This window comes from Podarcis gaigeae, assembly GCF_964106915.1.
Source record: "Podarcis gaigeae genome assembly, chromosome: 2".
NCBI lineage: Eukaryota > Metazoa > Chordata > Lepidosauria > Squamata > Lacertidae > Podarcis > Podarcis gaigeae.
The window spans coordinates 86,417,484-86,442,048 of record NC_139679.1 but is presented as its reverse complement, the minus strand read 5'-3'; the positions used below and the strand labels follow the sequence as shown (position 1 = coordinate 86,442,048).

The following is a 24,565-nucleotide window of genomic DNA, read 5'->3' as shown; positions in this document are numbered from 1 at the left end:
GTCCTCCGTAGGTATGGAAGCTACTAAACCATTTTTCTTTTGGTTGCAAACAGACCTTGTCATTGTTATGTAGTAATGAAGGACCATGAGCTCCTTTTGACTAAAGTATTGTGTGGTTTTAATAAAATCAGAGTTGGGAGGTGCCCAGTGAACCACCTAATCCAATATCCTGTCCAACGAGCCACCTAATCTATTCTGATGCTAGTTGTGTAGATGTGCTATACTACTTTGTGCCTTAACAGGAGCCGGTAAAACACCTGCCAAGGTTGAGTAATACACATCCTTCCATTTTGTATAACTCAGATCTGTCAACAGACCACTCTTTCTCAAGCTCCCATCTTGCCTGTTTGGAGGCCATCTTGGCAGCAGCATCCATGTGTCGGTCATAACTGATGCTGATATCCTAAACATCAGTTTTGGATGGAATACCTTTTTGCCCCACACACCATGGCTCTCAAGGGAAAGGGCTTTTGGCAGGATTTTCCTTCCACCCAATGACTGACCAGCCATTTAGCATTTCCTCATGAAAAAGTAAAACATCCATGTCAGACCAGGCACATTCTGTTCATCCCAATGGTCGTTACAAAGCTTCAGAAGCAGAAGTGCAGGTCACCTGCGTTTCTGCTGGTGCTGCTTTTGTTTCTTCTCTGCTATCAAGCAGAAAGAAAGATTGAGATCCTAAATGGTAAAATCTTCCTTTCCTCCTGCTACCAAGTCAGCTAAATCAGGATTTTGCTTTTATTTTATTCAGCAGAGCAATGCCATTCTATAAACAGATATTAAGTCTTCATTTAGTAATTGCTTTATATTGCCCTTAAGGAATATAGGACCATGAGCCACTGTGGCCACTCAGAATGGCTTGGGCAACCCAGTCAGATGGATGGGGCATAAGTAAAGAACAACAACAATGTAGATTTAGACCTACATAGTTCATTTAGCAATGAAGTTCACTGTGGGACCTGAGGTAAGTTGCTTTTTCTCTGCTTAATCTGACTCTTTCAGCTGTTGCAAGAATAAAAAAGTGGCAACCACATGCATGCTACATTGATCTCCTTGGCAGAAGAGTAGGATGCAGAGGTGACTAAATATAAGGAAGAGGTTGTGCCTTCATGGATCTACAGGTTTCTTACTGACAGCCACGCCTTGAGATAAGCACAGAGCAAAAAAGTGGTCTCACTGCATTTTGATACACCGAGTTACCAAATCCTGAAATCCTCCCTCCCTCTCTCCACGCATTCCCTTTATTTAATAAACGAAATCTCATCAACTTATCCTTCTTCTATTATCACTGCTGACATCAATCTGATAATATTGGCTTGGCGTGGAATCATGCTATTATATGTCCTCCTGATATTTAATTTAAGAGAAACGTCTGCAGTGGGGTGAATATGTGAAGCAAGCTTTTTATTACTGGCAGCAGTAAGGACGGTGGGAGTGAATTAGACATTCATCTTAGTCAGGGCCAATGTAGTTGCTCAGAAGAGGTTCTCTCTCTTTTTTAACCCTCTCCTGAATGCTTAGTGGGGACAGGTAATGGCGAGTCTAGCAAAGGTCTGCATTCATTTTTCTCAGATTTGTCTTGCTGCATAGATTTAAAATGCGGGGAGGTAGCACAAAGCACCTTGGAAGTGAAAGCAAGAATCTTCACAATCAATTCCCAACCACTGCATATTTGGAAGTGCTAGTCAGATGGTTCTATCAATCAAGAACATGTCGCTTCATCCCAACATACACAGAGGCAGCCTGTATTTGCAATTTCTGGCTAAAACTAATTTGTGGCAACCACGTTTTACAAGAAGAGGAGCCAAGCTGCAGCCACAAGACAGAGCAACAGTTGCTTGCCAGAAATTCTGCCAATTGTGCTTGGCAGGCTGCTTGCTATGGAAAAGAAATCTTGGATTTGGGCATAGGAGACAGGGTGGGGAGGGGGAGGAGAGAAGTGCCAGCTCCATCAGGAATAAAAGCCCAAGAGTGTTCAGCACAAAGGAGGGCTAGACTGAAAGAACACTTAGCAAGGGCTTTTTTAAATTTACATTCGTAGAGGACAGCCCACAGAAGTGCTGTTAATTGTGGCTGAAGGATGCAGTGTTTTGACACATCTCCAAGGAAGGGAACTCCTGTGATGAGCACAAGCCATGGGGTGGCAAACATTATGGGTGGGATTGCTCAGCACTGGGAGGTTATGCTCTGTGGTATGCAAAAGGGGGTCTTACACAGGCAGAGATTTAATAATGCCTTAGTGCATGCCCTTGTTGTACATACTCTTGCCACACAGTCAGAGCTCTCCCTTCTGTAAACTGCACTAACTGTATACCTGATAAATGGAACTCAATCTCCATTGACCTAAATACAGTGGTACCTCGGGTTACATACGGTTCAGGTTACAGACTCCGCTAACCCAGAAATAGTACCCCGGGTTAAGAACTTTGCTTCAGGATGAGAACAGAAATTGCATGGTGGCAGGGGAAGGCCCCGTTAGCTAAAGTGGTGCTTCAAGTTAAGAACAGTTTCAGGTTATGAATGGACCTCCGGAACGAATTAAGTACTTAACCTGAGGTACCACTGTACCATAACTTGCACTTGTAAGAAAAGAGGCTGGAAACTTGGTTTTCATATGTAGTGTCACATACTTCCCCCCCCTACTTGCAGCATAACTAATCATAAACTAGAACTGCATGTGCTGCAGTTAAGCAGGGCTCTGAAGGGAAAGCATTGTACCCTAATACCTCATGGCAAAAGCACCCACATCTCTCAGTCTTTCAGCACAGCAGGAGCTGCAGCAAGTGTTGTTCATACATATGGGTGAAGAGAGAAGTAGCGAGTTACAAATGATCAATAAATCAGCGCCTGTTTTCTGAACTGTTTCCAAAGCCAATATTTTTCCAAAGACATTTTTGTTGTTCAGAAAAGATGTCAGAAGTTCTGTATGAATTTCAAAATATGTAGGTGCCAGCTCTAGAATGTAGGTCTAGATGTCCCTTGGGAGACACTGGACTTTGAAACTGGACAAGGGCTTCACAGTGTTCTTCAAGTAAAGCAAAATAATCAACTGAGGGACCTAAAGGTTAATGGATTTTCAGGGGCCCAGTCATTCAATTCCTTGATTCTGTAAAAGGTAAAGGTAAAGGTACCCCTGCCCGTACGGGCCAGTCTTGACAGACTCTGGGGTTGTGCGCCCATCTCACTTAAGAGGCCAGGGGCCAGCGCTGTCCGGAGACACTTCCGGGTCACGTGGCCAGCGTGACATCGCTGCTCTGGCGAGCCAGAGCCGCACACGGAAACGCCGTTTACCTTCCCACTGGTAAGCGGTCCCTATTTATCTACTTGCACCCGGAGGTGCTTTCGAACTGCTAGGTTGGCAGGCGCTGGGACCGAGCAGCGGGAGCGCACCCCGCCGCAGGGATTCGAACCGCCGACCTTTCGATCGGCAAGTCCTAGGCACTGAGGCTTTAACCCACAGCGCCACTTGCGTCTGTACTAAGATATAAACACTCAGAGTGAAGGACAACTAAGGACATCATATGCAGGAACAAGGAAACCCAATGAACGAAAAACCAGGTTTTGGTTAACAAATTATGTATTAAGTAATGAGATCGTGCACAAGATAGGAGTGATGCCTTTTGGAAGTCTGTGGGAACAATCAACTGAGAAAAGTCTTCTTCACCATTTGAGTGCATTTAGATGGAAGCTTTCTGGTATTTCCAACTGGGCATTGTTGGGGAAGGGGGCAACCTTCTCTCTATCCCCATCCCTTTGTTCAATCACTGGGCCCTGCTGGTCCATAGCATTTCTTACACAATACCTTTTAGAGGTAGGGAAAAAAGTATCAACTGTCAATGCATGACAAATGCCAATGAGTCTAGCTTGTCATTTGGTGAAACTAGCGTGATTATTGGTAAAAAATCTGCCACACACATGTGACAAAATAGACATATGCATTTGTTGCATACTACAAGTGAAGCTGGCAAACTGTTTCCCAGCACATGGCAGAAGTGTTATCAGTGTGATGCTGCCTTAAGTGGTAAAAAAGATGAGGTGGCTTTCTTTCATTATGACTACATAAGTGTTCTAGGGCTGAGTCTAACACTGAAATCAGGTTGCAGGTGAAGCCCTATAAACAAGGCTCATAAAATATTTAGCTGGATGCAAGACAAGATAGAAGACAATCCAAACTGTTTCCATGAACTGCTTATCACTGGCAATTCTGACAGCAAAACAGTGAATGCTCTATGCTAGTGTTTCTCAACTCAGGTCCCCACATGTTATTGAACCACAACTCCCATCATTCCTGACCACTGGCTAAGGTAACTTACATGGTGGGCTTGTAGTCCAAAAACATCTGGGGACCCAAGGTTGAAGAACACTGCATAGTATATAGCATCTCAGAGACACTTTGATGTTCCATGGTAGAGACAACTCTGCAGGTAAACTCTGTTTAGAAATGTGCTCTTTTCATATCTTCCCAAGAGACTGCATCACCTGGAAGCTAAGTGTAAATGGGGAAGTAAAAAATTCAGCAGCTGTTGCAAAAAGAAAGCCTCAAAGAGAAACTTGATTCACAGCTCTTCTTGATTCAGCACTAATTTAATGTAGAGACTGCAATGGACCTTGTCATAATACTTGACAAAGGCTATAGAGCAGACGAACCTTTTGTTCCTCATTATGCAAAGTTAAAGATAGAAGTGTGTCAGTACCCTTCTTCCCAAGAGTCTCCCAACTGGGCAAAAAGAGTCCATTAGCAATCACTGTTGGTATAAAAGCAAAGCTGAATGCTACAAGAAAGTCTTTATTTTCATTTTGACACAGAATTAAAATTCCTATCTATAGACATTCATGCAGCAGTTCAAAACTGGCAGGGTTCCTACATTCTTATATTCTTAAGAGGAAAAGAAAACTGAAGCTTATTTATTTCTATGCCATAACAGCATTAACAGAATCTCTCTACAGGTCTACAAGCATCACATATTATTTAAGCCAAAAACAGTAAGTTCCTAAGGCTGACTAGCAAAGATGAGAGACCTAAAGTTAGCAACAATATGGACTCAAACTACATTGGAAGTCAAATAGGAGTGAGTCAGAAACTTGTTGTTTGAGAGAACAGTCTGAATCACAGAAGGAAGTTGGCTAAAATTCCACAAAGCAGAGAAGAAAAACAATATAGCAAGCAAGGAGACAAATGGCAGAGACATCCTGAAGACTAACTGTTTGGTTGAGGCTTAAGCTTTCATTGCCAATAGCCTACTTTGGCACTTGTGTCTGGGAAGGCACACATGACAGAGGCCAAGGTACACTGGATGATGCATCAAGTTAACAAGCCACAAACTAAAGGGAACACCACCACATATTTTGGGCAGAGTACTAAATAGGAATATGATGCACATGTTTGTAAGGAGGAATGGAGTGAGCAGTCACATCAGTGCTATTTTTCTAGAAAAAAAGATGCTCACCATGTTCTCTTATAATGGCAATGGCGCCCACCTGAGAGGTGGCAGAACTGAGTACCAGTGAGTTTTGGCTGAAAAAAGCCCTGCAGTCACTGTGGATGAAACTGAACATTAGTCCTACAAATGCCATTGGCAAAGCATAGACCGCCTCCTCACCTCAGCAAGATATATTAAACAATTCAAAAGGCATACTTAAGGGTGGATGCCCTCTTTGCTGCATGGTTTTCTTGTGTATTTGGATACTCATCTCCAGAAGAGGGATGGCCACTGGGATATACATGCAACACCATGCTGGTGGTCTGCATCTGTAGGTGATGCACATTTCAATGTGGATCCTGTTTAAGCTGTGGTTCCTGATCTGGTAAATTAAAGTTATATAGAAGCTTGCTTCTGTGAAATGAACTAGCCCTTAGCTGAACTAGCATGCTTGTATTATTGCACTGTGCTGGTAGTTTCATTTCCTACCAGCAAAGCATGATAAAACAAGAGCATCTGCTGCCTTGGAAGGGGACCTATGTATTTGTGGGCAACTTACACCCATCAGGAGGGACACCTTCCACATGTGCTGCATGAGGAAGATTCTGGGCATCACATGGCAGGACAGAGGCTCAAACAAAGATGTGCTCTCCCAAGCCCACTTTCCCAGCAAGTCCACACTTCTGTCTCAGCGACGTTTACTCTGGCTTGGTCATGTACACAGAATGGAAGATGGCAGGATCCCCAAGGATGTGCTTTATGGGGAGCTTCAGGCACCGGGCCTGTTGGCGTACCAACTCTGTGTTACAAAGATGCCTGCAAACTTGACGTGAAGGCTGGCAACATTGATCCCTACTGCATGGGAATCCCTGGCAGACGACCGCAGCACCTGGAGACAAGACAGCCAAGTGATTCATGCACAGCCGTGACCAGAGGAAGAATGACCACTGAAAGAAGAACCTCATGGTGCACCTGTAGCAGCAAAGCTGGATGATTTCATCTGCCCCAGACGTAATTAAAATATGCCTCTTGCGTATTGCTTTTTACAGCCATAGCAGGTGGTGTATTTCTCCAATGGTTTGACTTTACCCCCAAAGGCACACTCTTCCATTGTCTCTGGAGACAGACAGATGCCAGTTGGTAGTTTAATGTTTTTAGCTTCTCCTCAGAAACCCCTACCCCCCAAAAAAAAACTTTACTCCTGACCATTCAGCAAAGTTCTAGGGAAGAGGTATCAGGCTGGCAAAACTGTATTTTGGGATTGCAGGCTGCTAGTACTGCCTGCTGTGCACTTGTTTTTATTTAGCCTCCTCTAACACGCTCCTCTCAAAAGGAAGCTGGCATTGAAAAAGGGCCATTGGTTTGGGAAGGAGAGGAATGAAAACATATTCAAAGAGAGAAAATATACATTTAAAAACGGACTTAGAATGTAATTGCTTAATTTAACAAACGGTATCTGCACCCAGGTAAGTCCAAGGATTTTTCTCCTGTTGTCACTGACTTTGGCAACCAGACCCAGCCCATACAGGAAGATGACTCTTTCAACAGGAAAAGAAACTATGTAATATCACAGTGGATTACACTTCTGGACTTTTAGAAATGCCTCTCACGTTTCAGTTTTGCCAGTCTAGACCAGGATCTAGAGCACGAGTATTCTCCACAAAATAAATAGCATTTTCACAAATCAGCAAAGGGCTCAAGAGATGAACATAGAAGACTAATCCAAACGTACTACATCCAGCAAGTCTTGGCATGCTGAGATCAGACTGAAGATTACCATTTGGGGGTGGGGAATCAAGAGCTTTCAAAAACTATACATCACACATTATTTTACCTAGCAGCAGGCTGCCAGAATCCCAGATCTTACTTGCCAACACTCCTAGAAGCTTACTAATGACATTTAGATTTTTTTTTGTGGCGGGGGTGAGGCAGTGGCAAATAGCAGTGCTAAATCTGAGCTGGATCCCCCAAAATGAATAATTGGTACTTCTGATTATATACTTCTTGGCTAGCCTGAAAGGCTTTATTTGTTGACCGAAAGAAATAGTAGATCACAGAACCAAGATACTATTTTCTTCGAGAAGAAAAGATAGGTTCTAATTCAGCCAATTACACAGCACCTGCACAGTTCCATAGGGATAGCTACTCAAGAAAGTCATGTCATCTTGACAAGGAAATCTTCAGGGATACTGTACAGGAAGTCATAATTTTTCTAGCAAAATTTCTCTGTTAAAAGCCTCATGACTTACCTTTGATCTTCCATCCACTTTAACCCTGCCCCTTGTGTGTGTGTGTGGGAGGGGGAAATCACCCTCCGTAACAGAAGCTGTACCCATGCAAACAGAGGGTATAATTGAAAAGCATAAATACCATTACTGTTCAAAACAGCAAACAATGCCCTTGAAACCAGTTATTGCTGAATTAATGACCAAATTGTTAAGAATGTTACCTCAGCTTTGCCTTGGGCTGCTAATTAACCAACAGTCCATTAATTCCCTGGTAACAAGAGGTTTCTCAGGCCTTATTGCTTTTGACATCTTTAATTTTGCCATTCCTTTTGGAAAGCATTCCCACGATGATTCCAGCTTCAACATCAACCTTCAGCATCACCACAACTACACCCCATCTGTAAAACGCATCCACTGGGGGAAGAAAGCTGTGCAGGAAAGCGAAGGGCTAGCATACAAGGGCGGTTTTAAAACACAGCTTGCAAAACAGTCCTGAAAGGAAGAATTCCCAACATAAACTACTTTTCTGCTGCATAACTTCCAAACCTGTACATTCTACAAGGACCAGGGCATGGTCTGAATTTTTTTTTTTTAGTTTACATGAGCCACAGTAAACTTCCACTTCTCTTTAGTGGTATTCACAATTTTCGATGTCATTTTTCAGTGCAAAATAGATAGACACTTTACACAGTGTCTATCTCTAACTCAGAAGATCTACCAAGCCATGTTCACGGTGGCCTTCATCAGGTGCCGTAAGAGTGACCTGTTTGTACAATGCACCCTCTTTGTCATTTGTAATCTACAGCAGCAACCTTCAACTCAAATCACATCAATGGTATAAACACAGGGTGCAGGCGTTATTTGACAAACTGGGATGATAAGTATTCAGAATAGTAGCAGGTGTTAGGGCATGTAGCACAGGCGGAAATCACAGCAGTTTAGCAGGAGCATGCTTTCTAGAAATACTTCACTGGGGCAATGCCTGTGTATGGATGGAAAAGCATTCCCCAGAAGAGTAACTGGGTTATGTTTAGGCACTTGCACGCCTAAAAATGTGCAGATTCCAAAGTACTCACTCATGCATTTGTATCCCAACATGCAACGTTAGGGGAGATACTTATTCCTATTGCGGCACGGGCTGGGTGTTTGAGAAGCACTTTAGTTCTGCAAGGCTCAAGGGGCGCTGAAGCCAAATATAGAGACTGCAGTGCTTTAAGTGCTGCACAACTGCATACTTTGTTTTAATATGGCTTGCAGCACTGCAACGTTTTGAGGACCAAGGCTGAAGTGTGAAAATAGGTAAGCAATAAAACATGTAAATAATCCGTTTGCTTTCTTGCCTTGGGGACTGATTCAAGGTAGTCCATCTGTGACTGGAAAACAACACGCTAGTCCACCTCACTATCCCCAAAATTGTTATCTATCATATCTAAGGTGAAAAAATACTCTTTGTTTTTGAGCATTTCAAACAGAAATATGTTCTTGGTGGTGCAATAATAGACCCCCTTTTCAGTGTTTTGTTTCCTGTTGTGACCTTCTATAATAACCCTGGGTTGGGTTGGACCAGGAAGATCTACTTCATTCCTAAATGGCCATTAAAAGGTAAAGGTAAAGGGACCCCTGACCATTAGGTCCAGTCGTGGCCGACTCTGGGGTTGCGGCGCTCATCTCGCTTTATTGGCTGAGGGAGCCAGTGTACAGCTCATGGCGTACAGGTCACATGGCCAGCATGACTAAGCCACTTCTGGCGAACCAGAACAGCACACGGAAATGCCGTTTACCTTCCCACTGGAGCGGTACCTATTTATCTACTTGCACTTTGACGTGCTTTCGAACTGCTAGGTTGGCAGGAGCAGGGACCGAGCAACGAGAGCTCACCCTGTCACGGGGATTCGAACCGCCGACCTTCTGATCGGCAAGTCCTAGGTTCTGTGGTTTAACCCACAGTATAAAAGTAAAGCTCATAAACCAAGTATTATGGAATTAGCTGTGTTTCAAAGTTTGGTCACATATTGTGGCCAAAGTATGTATTTCCAAGGTATAAAATATCATTGGGGAAAAGCCTGATTTTCCTGAAGTATGCACAGGCAGATATTTTTCTCTTTGTGAACTGAAGTCTTATTTCCCTATCAGACATTTCCCAGATATTTCACTCCCCTTACAGTCTTGTTGGATACATGATGTTCATCCAGCCTAGTATTTAAGAACTCACCTGGCAGTCACAGGTAAGAAGGAACTGCCTGCAGGCAAGTAAGCAGGTTGGCAGAGAAGGGGCAGAATATATGACGCACACCCCCTGCCGCTCTGCCCAGCACAGAGAGCAAGGAGGCTGGCAGAGGAGGGAGGAAGCCCCTTTGTCTGCACCCAACACAGAAATGCAGTAAGCTCCACTCCTCCCAGAAGACAAGGGTTTTGCCTTTTTGGAAGGATAGAAACTTCTGTAGGCTTATTAACAAGACATTTTCCCAAGGCACACTTTGGTTAATGCTACTGAGACATCTGAACTATCCCTAAATAGGGAGGTGGGGTTTTTTTGTTTTGTTTTTTAAGACTCTTAGGCTTCTCTACTTCTTGAGGCTCCTTTTCAGTTGTGACATTCCAGCTGTGGGATGGTGGCAGCCATCAAATGAATTTCTATAGAACAATTTTTTGTTTGTTTGTTTAAGATCATTTTTACATAGACCACTAATACATAAAGTTTCAGAGTTGTAAACAACATAACAGAGTAGGATATAACATAACAGAAATAAAACCTACAAATGTCTCTACAAAATCAAATAAAAAGGCAGCAATGCTACTCCCTGGTTTGTCTGAATAAAAACATGCACTGGAAAAAGCCAATTGCTGGCACATGTCAGACATCAATGTCCAGTTCATGTTACTTAAAAAAAATATCAATCCATTAGTTAGTCTAAAAATATGGTTTTATCAACTACCTGCTCTACCTACTCCTGCCAGTGCCATGTATAGTGTATCAGAATACTGCTCACCTCCTCAAAACACACTATGAGAAGAATCCATTCTACATTTCTTGTTAGTAACCTCCAATAGGAGCTATTTTCCTGGAGCAATGAAGGCCATAATATTTGAGGCTTCATGAGACAGATGGAAAAGAAATCTCTTTTTACATACATCCAAGCAATTTTTTCATAAGTGACAGTTTTGGATACTCTCAGATCCCAAAGAACAAAATTCTTCTTCTACTCTCTCTCTCTTTCAACCATCCACAGCAGGGTTAGTAGTACACAAGGGTACTTTTTTCAGTAGTAGAAATCAGCCATAATTCACTTTTTCAACTTCATAGCCTATCAAGGAGCCTTTTACCTTATGCCTGTGTGTTAAAAGTCTGTTCAATTTTCCTTTCTGTAAAAAGCCCATGGGGATACATACCACATGCCAGTTTCTCCAACATAGTAATTTTAAATACTCACGCCTATTAAGTTTAAGGATCCTACAATCATTAAATGGAACTCGGAGATATGGGGTCCCATATGGAGTAAATCTCTCTGGCAGCCTATTCACCGGAACGCTGCCTTGGATTCAAGGCTGATCTCTAGTGGGACAATAAGATAAAGGGCATTCTTTAAATGAACATTGATAAAAAGTGCACAGAGTGAGTAACACCCTCGGCCAGGCGTGCAAACAACAGAGCTCTTGGTAAACAGCTTCAGAAGCTCATAAAAAGGAGTCAGGTCTCCCAGGAAAGTTATCTTTTAACAACTTTCTAATCCTCCAAACACCATCATGCTTGTGTAGCTTTACGCTTTAGAGAAAGTGTCATATCCCAACACCACATTCATTCTTGGTGCTTCCATTAATAATAATGATGATGATGATGATGACAATAGTGTCAAATTTTACAAAAGAAAGTTTAAAACCAGCCCTTAGAGGATACATCAGGAACACCTGCACTAAGCCGTAGCATCTTTACTGATTTTCCCTTCACTCCCGCCCTGCCATCCCTTAACAGATTCAGAGACTGTAAAAACATTTAATCCTCAGACACTAATCTAAATGTAACACTCAAAAGAAGACAAAGACGATGCAGAAGGAGGAAAAAATTGGCCACTGCCTTTTGGGAGTCTCGCTTTATCCCAGGAGCGGGCGCATTAATAGAGCTTGGAATGAAATGCCATTTTATTCCCTGTAGCGGGGAGGGGATTAACAAGTTGTCTTCTCTAAACCTAGTCTGCGTCATGGCTCTCTGAGCAGCGAGAAAAGGACAGGGAGTGAAGTAAAAGGTGGGGAGCACTGGCCTTTTATTTACACGCATCTCCTTTTGTGGATGATCACTGATGTGAAGAGTTTGCTAAACAGTGGAATGTGTGCAAGCGTGCGGTGTGCGTCTAGATCTAAGTCCCCAGCCTTTAATTCCACTGGCTGACACGTACACATACAAAATAACGCAGCCTTTGTAATAAAATAAAGCAGGCGATGCATTTTGTGGTGGTTCTCCAAGCCAACACAACATGCGCAGAACGAGGGGACAACAAGGAAGGTGGCAAAAGAGCTGCTAGTTTTCCAAGCTCTGATCAGTAAGGCTCCTGTTGCTAGGCGGCTCTTTGCTGGGAAAAACAGAGAGCTGGGTAATATCCAGCAAAGAATGAAAGAGGAAATGTAGAAGGGAAGATATTTCTTAATGTGCTGCCAGCAGTTCAGATGTGAGAACGAACAGTCAAGTCACAGTGGATTGACCACCTCTGGGTCAATACTGATACCCTCCCTCCAGGTGAGGTCACAGGATGAAACACCTACCACTGCTTAGCTATGTCGCTTGGCACAAACCAGTTCATCCCTTTCCTGTACAGATTTCCTCTCTTCTGAGAGAAAAAGAGCCAGACTTGTCCACTAACCTCAAAGGAACATTTTTTATTGTGTGGCCTTGTTAGTGAAGTTCCGCACAACACTCTGAAATGTTGAAGTGCTGTCATAAATACCAGTTAGCATTATTCATTCAGAGGAAATAAAAAGCCCTTTAATGCACTAGGCCACTTGTGCCAGAGCTGCAGATGGTCGAGAGGACGAGAAAATGAATGGAAAGGGATGCAACAGAAGCTTAGCAATGCCAAGGAAACAGCCTCCATAATTCGTGCCTCTTCTACTCATGCTGCCATTTGGTTTCTGAAAAGCAGGAGTTGCTGCTCACAGCAGAGAAAATTCTGTGTCTCCGGCTTATCCAAGCACAGCAAATGACACGTATAAAAGATGGTGTCTGGCAGAAGGTGACAAAAAACGGAAACACCTTCAATGTATATATGTAAAGGAAGGAATGAGGGTCTCGTTCTAGTAATTCACCATGAGTAATGGCAAGTGGGTGGTAACATTAGAACTGGAGAGAGAGGAAATCAATTTCCTATCACACTTTTTGTAAAAACAGCTGTGTTTATGTGAACTGAGCATAAGGCTGAGAGATAGCTCCAACTTTTCCACGGAACAAGAGACACACAGAGGGCAATTCGGTGAGCCCTTTACACTAGTACAATCTTGGAAAAACCAGTGGGATACACTATTTTAATGAGTCAGCTATAGACCTCTAAGAGCCGGCTTACACTATAAGTTATCCTGAGACAGCAGCTCCTAAACAGCACTTGCTGTTTACACTTTGAAGAAGTGACTCATAAGCTGAAGAAAATCTAAAGACAGAGTCAAGAAGACCAGAGGGTTTTGACTCAAATCAAGTTAATCAAAGTGTAAAGTGATGATGTAAACAGCAGCCAAGTTATGATCTGTGGTAGGTGCAGGGTGGAGTTCTCTATGACCCATCAGCAACCCTAGGCAGTTGGTAAAAGCACCCAGGAACTCCTTGGCTACCAAAGAAGAGCACATAACAGAATTAATCAAGCCTGACATTTGCTATTCTCAGTCTGAATAAGTCAGACAATGGCGAGGCAATACTTAAGCATGGCCACTTCCGTAAAGTGCTCTCCAGTCCAAACAGCATTATCAGATGGTTAAGACAGGGTTTAATGTTGCACCTTGTGCCAGATTACTACTTTCCATATTTGAAGGTGTGTGTCAAAAGGTAAGAAAATGTGCACGCTGACAGCGCTTCACAAGTAATGAGCAATAACAAGATGTGCCTGTTAAGTCCTACGGATTTGCATCTCAATAATTCACTTAAGGATGGGGAGGAGCAAGCTGCTTGCTCACATGACCCTGCCTAAATTGTGCATAGAAGTCAGGATGTACTCAAGGATGCAAAACTAGGATTTCCAACCCTGGCATTGTTTAACAACAATAAGCATTGATACGGCTCTTTTTGAATGTTCAAAGTACTTTACAAACATATGCTTTATTCATCTTTACAACAACTCTGCAAGGTAGACCAGTATTACTACTGCTGTATTCACATGGGGAGTGGAGGCAAAAGAGAGTGACTTGCCTAAGGGCAACCACCTACTGAGTCCATAGCAGAGCATGAGACTCTTCATCACAGGGTTGTGGGTTCAACCTCCACATTCGTCAAAAATTCCTGTGGACCTTTGGGTCCCTTCCAACTCTGTGAGTCAATTCTGTGCCTTCCTGACTCATGGGTCTCTCAGAGCTCATACTCTTGGTCACCATTCCATCTTAAATTAGAATTTCCTTCTCCCTCAAATGTAAAAGTCACCTGTTCATAACAAGGAAATAACCATTCCCCATAGAATATAAGAAGAGCCTTCTGGACCAGATATCTGTGGGAAACCGAAAAGCAGGGCCCAATCACAAGAGCCCTCTCTCCTCCTATGGCTCCTAGTCACTGGTCTTCAGAAGCGCTACTGCCCCTGACCGTGGAGGGAGAGCACAGCAATCATGGTCAGTAGCCACTGAGAGCCGTATCCCTCCATGGATTTGTCTAATCTTCTTTTGAAGTCATCCAAGTTGATGGTCATCACTGCCTCTTGTAGGAGTGAGTGCCACACTTTAACTATATGGTGTATGAAGATGTCCTTTCTTTTATCTGTTCCAAATCTTCCAACATTCAGCTTCATTGGGTTGTCCACAAATCTTAGTGTTATGAAAGAAGGAGGAAAACATTCCTCTCTCCACTTTCTCCCCTGCATGCATAACTTTATATAAACATACTTCTATCTTAGCACCTCTTACTCACCTTTTATCTAAACTCCACTCCCCATATCAGTTTGGCTGCCCTTTTCTGAAACTTCTCCAACTCTACCATATCCTTTTCAAGGTGAGATAACCAGAACTGAGGACAGTATTTTAAATGTGGTCACAATACACATTTGTATAACAGCATTATGAACGATCCACCTGCTGCTGCACACTGGGTCAATGTCTTCGTCAAGCTATCCACTATGGCCCCTAGGTCTCATTTCTGGTTAGTCACCCCCAACTCAGGCCCTTTAGGTGTATATGTGTAATTAAGTGGAACAGGGGAGCTTTTTTGCACCAAATTTCTTTCACCTGCAGCTTATTTTTTTGTAGGAGAAAGATGTGCAAAGTAACAGCTATCTTCGGTAAGCCAACTGCCAAAACCCCACACAAAGGCCTCAGTGGGGCACCATCTGGAAATATAATGATGGAATTAAAGAATGAGTTGGCAGTGCAAAACAATGAAGTGAGAATAATTACAATGTGGTATTAAGTGAAATGGAAAGCATTGTTCAGGGGCACGTAGTAGAGAAGGAGCATGTAACAACTTCAGCCAAAAACAAATAGAGCAGGGTGCGGCGGAGGATGCTTCCTAAAACCTTGCTTGAAATATTCTGGCTAAAACAACCAGGATGGAATTAACAGCAGTCTTGACTTTTTAAAGAATGCCTCATAATACAAGAGGCGAATGTGTGCTGCTGGTCCCTATCCAGTAAAAAAATGTGGAGGGGTAGGATGAAGCCCCAAAAGGAATGCACTGAAGATAAAGGAAATATTGGCACAACTAAAAACAAGAAATATAGGACACAACCGCTGATCTTAATCTCTTCCTGCAGGAAATCCCAAAGAACCTGCATATTTCTAATTATTGCTTTCTTGCCAACTAGAAACATAGTTCTGGAAACATATTTGGCTTTGATATCATCTTCCTGTGTTCTAAGACAACTGAAGAAAAGGCTGTCATAACTTAATTACTGCTTTCCAACTTTTGAAATATTTATTCCAACAGCAACTTATTTTTAAGAGAATGTACTCTACAAATATATGCAGCATGTTGGCAACTCTGTTTTTGTTGTTGTTTGCTTGGTTTGGTTTGGTTTTTTTTTTTTATGGAACAGCAACATGCCTATGCCTGTTGACAGCTGTTGCAGCAAACTCAAAAGTGAGACTTTTAAGAAGTCAGCACCAATAAGAAGCAAATGCAGTACAAGTAGTAGACATATACCACGCTGCAACCATCCACATTATTGTTTGTCTGTATGGGAAACCTGTCCATCTCTGCTTTATGAGACATATTGCCCAAAGTGTCCCAGGTCCCATATATATATATGGGATAGCTCCGCCAGTAGATTTGTAATCTCATGGTCATGGGTTCGAGCCTCATGTTGGGCAAAAAAATTCCAGCGTGATTGAGGGTTAGGCAAGGTGACCCTCAGAGTCCCTTCCAATTCTACCAGTCTATGATTCTAAATGTATAAAATAAAGCATGCCATTACACCATGTAAGAATAGAGTGCTCCGATATAGATCCCATTTAGTTATCCAGCATCGAGATCCAATGCATTCCGAGAAGAACAGATCAATAACAAAATGTTCTGCCTTCTACTTATTGTTCCAAATAAAAGTGTACTGCAGTGGCATTAGCATACCAGTGTCTTTCTTATCAGCAAAAGAAACAAAATCATGGCATACTGCATAAAAATAATCAATTTGTGACTGGCCTCTAAGAATTCAAAACTGATGTGTTACCTTTTCCATTACCACAACATAGCATAGCTTTTCCCTTACCAATTACCCATTTTTAAGGCAGGCATGTTTCCAATGCTGGGATGTGGCCATGCTGCCACAAGCACAAACTAAACTAAACTCTTGGGGGGCAGGGGGAGAATCTGAGTTTATATCAGAAAACAAAGAGAACAACCATAATGTTGGATCCACTGCTGCTATGTGCTTCGTAATGTCACCAATCTCTTTTAGGAAGTATTTCCAAAAACCCTTCTACCACTGGGTAGAAGTTCCCAATATGTTCCTTTTGAACTGTCACCTCTCCAACTATCTGCTGATCCCTTCCCCATCATTCTTGCTGGTTGAACCAGAATGTATCATCACTTTTGCAGTATTTTTTAGAAAGTTCTCACTTGTATGAGCAGATAATGCCCCCCCCCCCCAAAAAATTGGGCTCTTGTGTATCATTTTGCCTATATCTGTCTTTTCCATGGATTTGATATTTCTTAATCTGATCATAGTAACATCTTTCTAGAGGTAGTTTATTTTTGAGACCATGCCATTGAAGCTTTTCTTAACAGCTAAGTAAACCTTTCAAATGGTATTACTGTCCTGGTGGCCTGCTTTTTAGTAAGATGACTTTGGGATTAATAGAGGTATTTAATAGATGTTTTTGTGATAAAATGTCAAGCATCATGCAGTTCTAGCCAATCTGCTGGTGTATCTTGTAATTTGTGCCTAATTTTGTCTTCTGACAGGGGTCTTCCTTATAAAATAATAATAATCTCCTAATAATCTCCTAATCTCCTAATTCCTGCACCTTCCATCTTGCAAAGCCTTTTTCTTTTTATCTTAGCTATATTCCCAAATAAATTCCAACTTAGAATGGATAAGCAGCTAACTCCTAAACTACAGAGGTCAACTCATCTTTGTTAATTGGTCTTCAGTACCCATTATTTTCTGATCTTTCCTGGGAGGAAAACGTCAAAACCCTCTCAATGCAAGGAGCTGAGAAGGCAGCTCCCTAAGCATCATCTCTTATACCTTTGAGATTCAAAGTCTTCTCTAGACTGCTCTGAAACACCCATACTCACACGTAACCTGTGGAAAACCCAGTGGACGCCTTCTGTCAACTTTTAAATGCCTGCTGAAAACTATCTTACTTTTGTCATCACTCCCCCTGGGTATCCCATCGTAGTATTTGGTTGCTTACTAGTGTGGATTATTATATGTGCTCTAGCATTGTCAATGAAAAAGAATCCTCGAAAGGAAGAATTCATTTGTTTATTAAAACATGGGGAATACTATGCTAGACATCTCCATCCTATAAATGGATTTAGAATATGAAACATGTATTAAAGTGACAAAAAGGAGGCATAAAATATCATACACATATTGGCTTCAAGATAAAAATACTATTTTAAGAAATGTAGCACATGCTCTGTTAATTAACACCTAACGTCTAATTTGTCATCATTTATTTGCCTGTTGCACAAAAAAGCAACTCTTAATCATCTAATTGATATATTTGCTTCAAGGGCCATTGCACACAATATGGCCCAATTATACACATTTTCTAATGCAGGTACATTTTGCAGGTTGCCTCAGCCAACTGGGAGCTCCTCGCAACGTGTCAGAAGCATGTTAAAATGCATGTTTCTTTAAAACACTACATATTATTGACTTTTGTGTATATGCTAAACATGTACAATGTACTGCAATTCTTATGCATTGTCCTTGAAATTTCACGGAATGTATTAACTTAACTCTTCCGTTTAAGAAAGTGTGTGTGCGTACAAACACACACACACAGACACACACACACACATATATGAAGGTAAAGGGACCCCTGACCATTAGGTCCAGTCATGACCGACTCTGGGGTTGCGGTGCTCATCTCACTTTATTGGCCGAGGGAGGCGACGTACAACTTCCGGGTCATGTGGCCAGCATGACTAAGCTGCTTCTGGTGAACCAGAGCAGCGCACAGAAACGCCATTTACCTTCCCGCCGAAGCGGTACCTATTTATCTACTTGCATTTTGATATGCTTTCAAACTGCTGGGTTGGCAGGAGCAGGGACCAAGCAACAGGAGCTCACCCTGTTGCGAGGATTCGAACTGCTCACCTTCTGATCGACAAGCCCTAAGCTCTGTGGTTTAACTCACAGCACCACCTGCGTCCCATACACACACACACACACACACACACACACACCAATAGCTATTTGGCTTATAGTGGAAATGTAGGTTTCAATGCTTCAGGGCTTCCTATAGCTCAGGTCATGTTCATATACTCCTCCTTAACTATAAGAGAAATGCCTCCTTGACTGCAGCAACATACTTTCCCCATATGGCAACTACAAAAATATTTGTATTTCTGGTCTGTCAGACTTGGCTCCTATCAGGTTTGGGGCAGAGTAGAAAGCAAAGTTGAGGAAGAGGCTAAAGCCAGGCAATGGACAGAGCTGCACAATCCTGGCCTAAGATGGAGCAGAACCCCTTTCCTTCTAAAGTGTGAGCAAGTGTGACCTGGATGCACAGTATCTACTCTGCTCTACTGTAACACTTCTTGGCTGGTTTCCTTGTAATTCCCTGCTTTGGCCAGAACTGGGTGGAAGCATGCAAATGAATTCCCCTCAGCACCACACTAAGCCAGCTCCTTCTGGAAAAATAATATTGTTTTTAATCTGTCAATGGGGTAACAATTGCATTCTTACCTGATCTGATCTTCTGCATTGGTAACTGCCTCATTGTATTGATCCAAGGTCATCTTGTAGATTTCAGAATTCTGAAAGTTTAAAAAGGCATCACCCAGCATTACAAATTAATGTTTCTTAAGCAGCATAGTCCACTACAAAGGCTCTTAAACTGATAAAGGCAAGTGAGACAAATGCTATACATTAAAGCACCAAAAGGGAGGGCTAACAGGGATGAAAATGCTTGCAAAAATAAAGGATTCTGAAGCTCATCATTATCATTTATACCCTACAGATAAAATAATAGCTAAAAACAAACAAGTGAGCTTCACCATGTATCATTTCATACATAAGCTCCTGTAGTCAACCTTAATGCACTGAGTGAGAATGAGCAAATTAACAGCCCACTTCCAATCCAAAGAAAATATACTCCACAGGTCTTGCAAGGGGAACGTCAACCAGTCATTATTGTAAAGGTATAAATAACAATATTAGAAACAGAAAAGGCAGGTTAATTGAAAAGCAAGTATCCAAACATTAGCCTTTTTTATAAGTCAGGGTTTGGGAAAAGGATCCAGTCCATAGGATGGATGGATGGGTGGAGCTGCCCATTAATCGCCTGACATCACAATAATATCAGATGACCCAAAGCAAAAATGTTCCTGTGTGGTACAGCTCAAATTTAATCAGACAACACAAAGAAATATTTGCACTTACATCAAGCCATACTCTGAGGGTTTGTCGGGAGTGAAACATACCTGCTCTGGACAGCAATCACACCAGAACTTGCTGTCAATGTCGATCAGCTGATCGACATTGACAGCAAGCCTCACTCACAAAAAATGGTTGGGATCACACTTTAAGGTTCCCAATTTTTCCTTTGGAGCTGAAGGGTGTGGTTTATGAAAACAGCCTCATAGGCCAAATTTGACCCAAAAGCCAAAGATTTTCCACCCCTGTTATAAACAATCTCTTGACAGCATCCTACATTTACTTTGATTAAACTCCACCTGAACTTAGACACCACAGCAACTTTTCAAATATAGTAACTTCACTTTGTGAAGTAAAGCAATGTATGAAATTTTATCCAATTCAGGAGAAAGCTGATCTTCCCTAGCCTTCATAAATAAGTCTTAAGACTGCAAATAATGCACGAGGTATTCACTGCTTTATACTTCAGTTGTAAACTGGGACTAAAGTTGTATGCCCCAGGCACTATGCAACCTAAACAACTTTGAACAATTATTTCATTCTACCAACCCAATGTAGAAAGGAATCATTTCCCAACTATATTGTCCACCCTTCCCCTTATTTCTTTAAGACTAAAATGGGGAAAAGATTTTGGAGAAGAACTAGAGGAACAACTTTGGAATTGTTTTTTGGAAGAGACTACCGTTTGGATCTATCTCAAATAGGAATTGAGAAAATGCTCTAAACATACACCGCTGGTATATGTGCCCAACAAGACTGAATAAAATTAACAGCAATATATCCAAACTCTGCTGGTGGGAATGCACTTTGAGGAGTTTCTGAGGAGACACAAGGGCATTTTACGCTGTCTAGCGAGGGGCAATGAGCGTAAAATAAATTCTCTCACCTGGTGGCAGTGAGAGGTTTAACAGGAAGGAATAGCAGACAGAGGGGTCCACTCTTGACTGGAATTCCCTTCCCCCCTGCATCGTAAGATGCAGAGAAGACGGGGTGCCATAACAGCATCATACTCAATGGGCTCTTGTGAGGAGAAAAATGGAAAGAAAACAAATCATGTACACCACCCTTGCTTCTTGAAGGAATGTGAGAATGAAGTCCTATTAAAGAACAGTTCCATACTTACAGCAAATCATGCTTGTTATGGATTATCTGCAGGAAATATACAGTGTACATGGCAGGTGCACATCCCAAAATATCCAGATATAAACACTGATGAACCTTGGCCCAAACATGATTGTCACATAAAGCATGGAACGATTCCTAGCCCTTTCATCTATGCAACATAAGCAAATGGCATATGGACACATTTCCTCTGTAAACTTGCTGATTAACAGTGAGAGGCTAAATAGATAAACACAAATCTAAATAATCAATTCAAATAAAATAGTGTGTGACAGATTTTTTTTTACTGTGTAATTCCCTTTCTGGAGGATCCTTGCCCTTTTCAGATTGTATCATGATTCTCTCAAGTGTTATTTTCCTTCCATTTCCTCAGCACAGCAGCTGAAACAAAGTTTTATTCCTGCATTTACTTTTATCCTCCAGCAATGTCTAGCCACAAAGCTTAGGGAAAATGGAACTTAAACAGAAAAAAGACCACTCATCATGCTTACAATCTTGCCCCTTCTCAGATAGATTTGTATTTCTGTGCACTTCCCTACCACTTTCCTTGCAGAGTTCATAAATTAGCAGGTTCATATAAGCATGCTTTGATATTCCTTTCAAATTTGCTATATGAATGCATCATTGTTAGATGTATCTTTATGCATGACACAAAGAAGCCCAGCAGGGAATTGTTTTCACAGGTTTTCAATAATAAAAAAAAAACTCTTTCAGGAACTGACAAATTGCAGATGAGGCTTCACCTCAAAATGTACTTTGGCAGCAAGAGCTATCTGTCGGTCTGTCTGTCTATCGATGTGTGTTACATAATGGTTAATTTTATTTCACTTTAGAACTTTAAACACTCTGTCCTCTCCCTCTCTCAGGTCACCAGCCTAGAATGCAGATTTTAATAGCACCTTCCCTCCCACCTGCACTGCACAGCCCTGCAACTCCCTGCTGTTCCTCACTTGCCTCTGAAAAACCCAAAGACCCGTGCCTCCATTAATTAAAATTGCCATTAAAAATTAAATATTGTGAATAAGTAGGTGTGAGCATTATCTCCATGGGTTTCATAAATCTCACTGTTTCTCCAATTACTTCTCAAGCAATTTTCATATTTCATACTGTCTGATTTCTCATAGGACCTGGATTTGCAAGATCAAAACGATGACAAAAAGTAGAAAAAAGCAAGCAAGAGCGGAAGGTAGCAAAATGAAACATTTTGCAGGCAACAGAAAGGAGCCCCATCAAATTCTATTAGCCAGCAGTGATCTGCAACGAAGGAGCAGCAGGAATGGAAAATAAGAACAAATATGTTGTACATAAGGCTCAGCATGAAGCTGGGATTTAACCCTAACCCTAAGACTGAAAACAGAAAAAGAAATTGATTATCAGGGATGTTTTCCAGGTGTAAGTGTTTTATAAAATGATTACAGAAGAATCTTTGGCTATAGTAAACACATCAACAAGAGGGCAGTACTTTAGTGACAAGTTTGTAAAAAAACACACAAAAAAAACATGCACACAAGGCTATCACCATGTATTTATCCTGCACAAGTCTCAGTTAACTTTCCATCAGCTACTCAAAGCAACATGATAAAATCAAAGTTCACTATCAAAACCCCAATGCAATGCAATACAGTACAAAGCTACAACTTAAAAGTCAGAAGTAATTAAACTTCTGACTTTCAGCAATAAAAAGAAATACAGGCTAGAGTGACTTACAAAAACTGATTAGAGTCTAGTGGAACAAAAGTAGTTGTAATGGCTGGTAAGTCTGTTTTGGGAGTGTGTTTCCACTCCCTACCAAGAATGTCCTACTCTATTGCATTAGCAGATTGTGCCCTCCCTTCAAGTAACTTGAAGAGCATGTTTTCATCCTTGGTTCTAAGAACACAGGATACAATTTCTCCACAAAGACCTTCGTTGTGCACTTTCCTGTTGCTCCTCAAAGCTGTGGAACAGCTTTGCCCTCTCTAAACACCAAGCCAGGCTTCTCTGGCAAACAGCTCCACTTCTACAAAACTTCTACTTGGAAAAGGAAACTGAGCTTCACCTTTCCTTTCCTTCACCATTACCAGTTAAGCTTCCTTTTAAGACCAAGAGCTTCCTAGACACCATACTGGCCACAGTAGTCCTTCCTCGAAACTTGTAGTCCATCAGAGCAACCAGTTAGGAAGAGGATGCCTCAATAAGAGGATGCCTCAATTAGTTGGATTTTAATCATTTATCTTAAGTGTGTCTATGCAATTTCCCTTCGGACTTGGGACTACAGATTTCAAGCATGGTTAGCTGCTCGTCAACTTTGCTAATAACTTCCAGCAGATAAGTCTGAAATAAACTGAGCGATCTAAGAACCAGCAAGTTGATTACAAGTGTCAGATATTGAATCAAAGACCTGAAATCTGAGATTATAGGTATGTGCTTAATTTTATGTGGTTTTTTTCAAAGCAAACTCTTATTAACATAAATTTACAGGAGCAGAAGGAAAAGGATTTGTCCAGGATTTTATAGCAATTCATATGCTGCCATTTTAATGAACACTGGAGCAGCTCCGAAGTCTGAATACACAGCAAAAACGCAATGTGTGAAGTAGCAATGCAGTGATTGCACCTACTGAGAGGCACGCACGCTGTATTCTTCCTGCTGGAGCAAATTTTCCATCTGGAAAAAAACTGCACTTAACATCAGGCACTTTTAAAAAGTGTTATGAAAATAGTGAGTAACTGCAGTGTTTCATATAAGGTGAGAAAGCTGTGACTATTCCTGCATTATGCTGTGCAGTTATGTGCCGCCCCAAAGAAATATAACTGATATTTTTGATGGGGAATGCCAAAAATACACAAGCTATGTAGGACATGTGCCTGTTCAGTTCTGTAACATGCATGAATTATGGGAGAAACTATATAGGGGGTGGGTGGGGGGCTGGATTAAATCTTCAAACCCCACCTCCAGCTCTCCTCAGTTTTAGACAAAGTATGCTATTCAAGGATCATTTAATCATCATTGCAGGGGGCTGAACTTTAGGTACCTTACAATTATGTAGAATCTGTGATTCTATGGAACAGGAGATATTTGGAACTGCTTTTCCAGCTCATCACAAAGGCTGCTTCATTTCACTTGCCTAAACTACACATTGGTCTAGGTGAGATATAAGACACCTGACTGAAAAACACGGAAGAGAAAGACAAAAACCAGAAATTAATCATTTTTAGGAAAGGTCCTTTCCTGGTGTTAAAACAGCAGCAAGGGGGGTGGAGGTGAAAATACCTCAACAACCATATTAGGCTGAGAACTGGGTCAATGGATCAAAAGCTGCTTGCTTGTTTGTTTTTTTAAAGGAAAAACAGAACAATCGCAAGTTATATTGAGGTATGTTGACATGGCGGTGCCTAGAACCTTGTCAGTGGTCATAGCGCTGAAAGATACAAAGAGGATTAATGGCTGTTGAAACATTGCCAGCCTAGATGAATGCTAGCGATCCCCGTGATGAAACAGAGCAGACCAACAGAGGAGGTCTTGACAAATGCTGCAGATGACAGCTGCAGGATTACATGGTGCAATCTGCCTAGCACCTGACAGGAGCATC

General features: G+C 41.7%; 1 protein-coding gene across 6 annotated transcripts in view; it reads right to left on the bottom strand.

The window, feature by feature from the left end:
- CHCHD6 (coiled-coil-helix-coiled-coil-helix domain containing 6) overlaps nt 1-24,565 on the bottom strand; it is a 203,195-nt gene that overhangs the window by 73,976 nt on the left and 104,654 nt on the right. For all 6 annotated transcript variants that reach the window (XM_083721796.1, XM_083721793.1, XM_083721797.1 and 3 more), the window contains one exon: nt 19,183-19,253. In XM_083721796.1, coding sequence (XP_083577922.1) covers nt 19,183-19,253 — 71 coding nt within the window. The remainder of the gene's footprint in view (nt 1-19,182; nt 19,254-24,565) is intronic.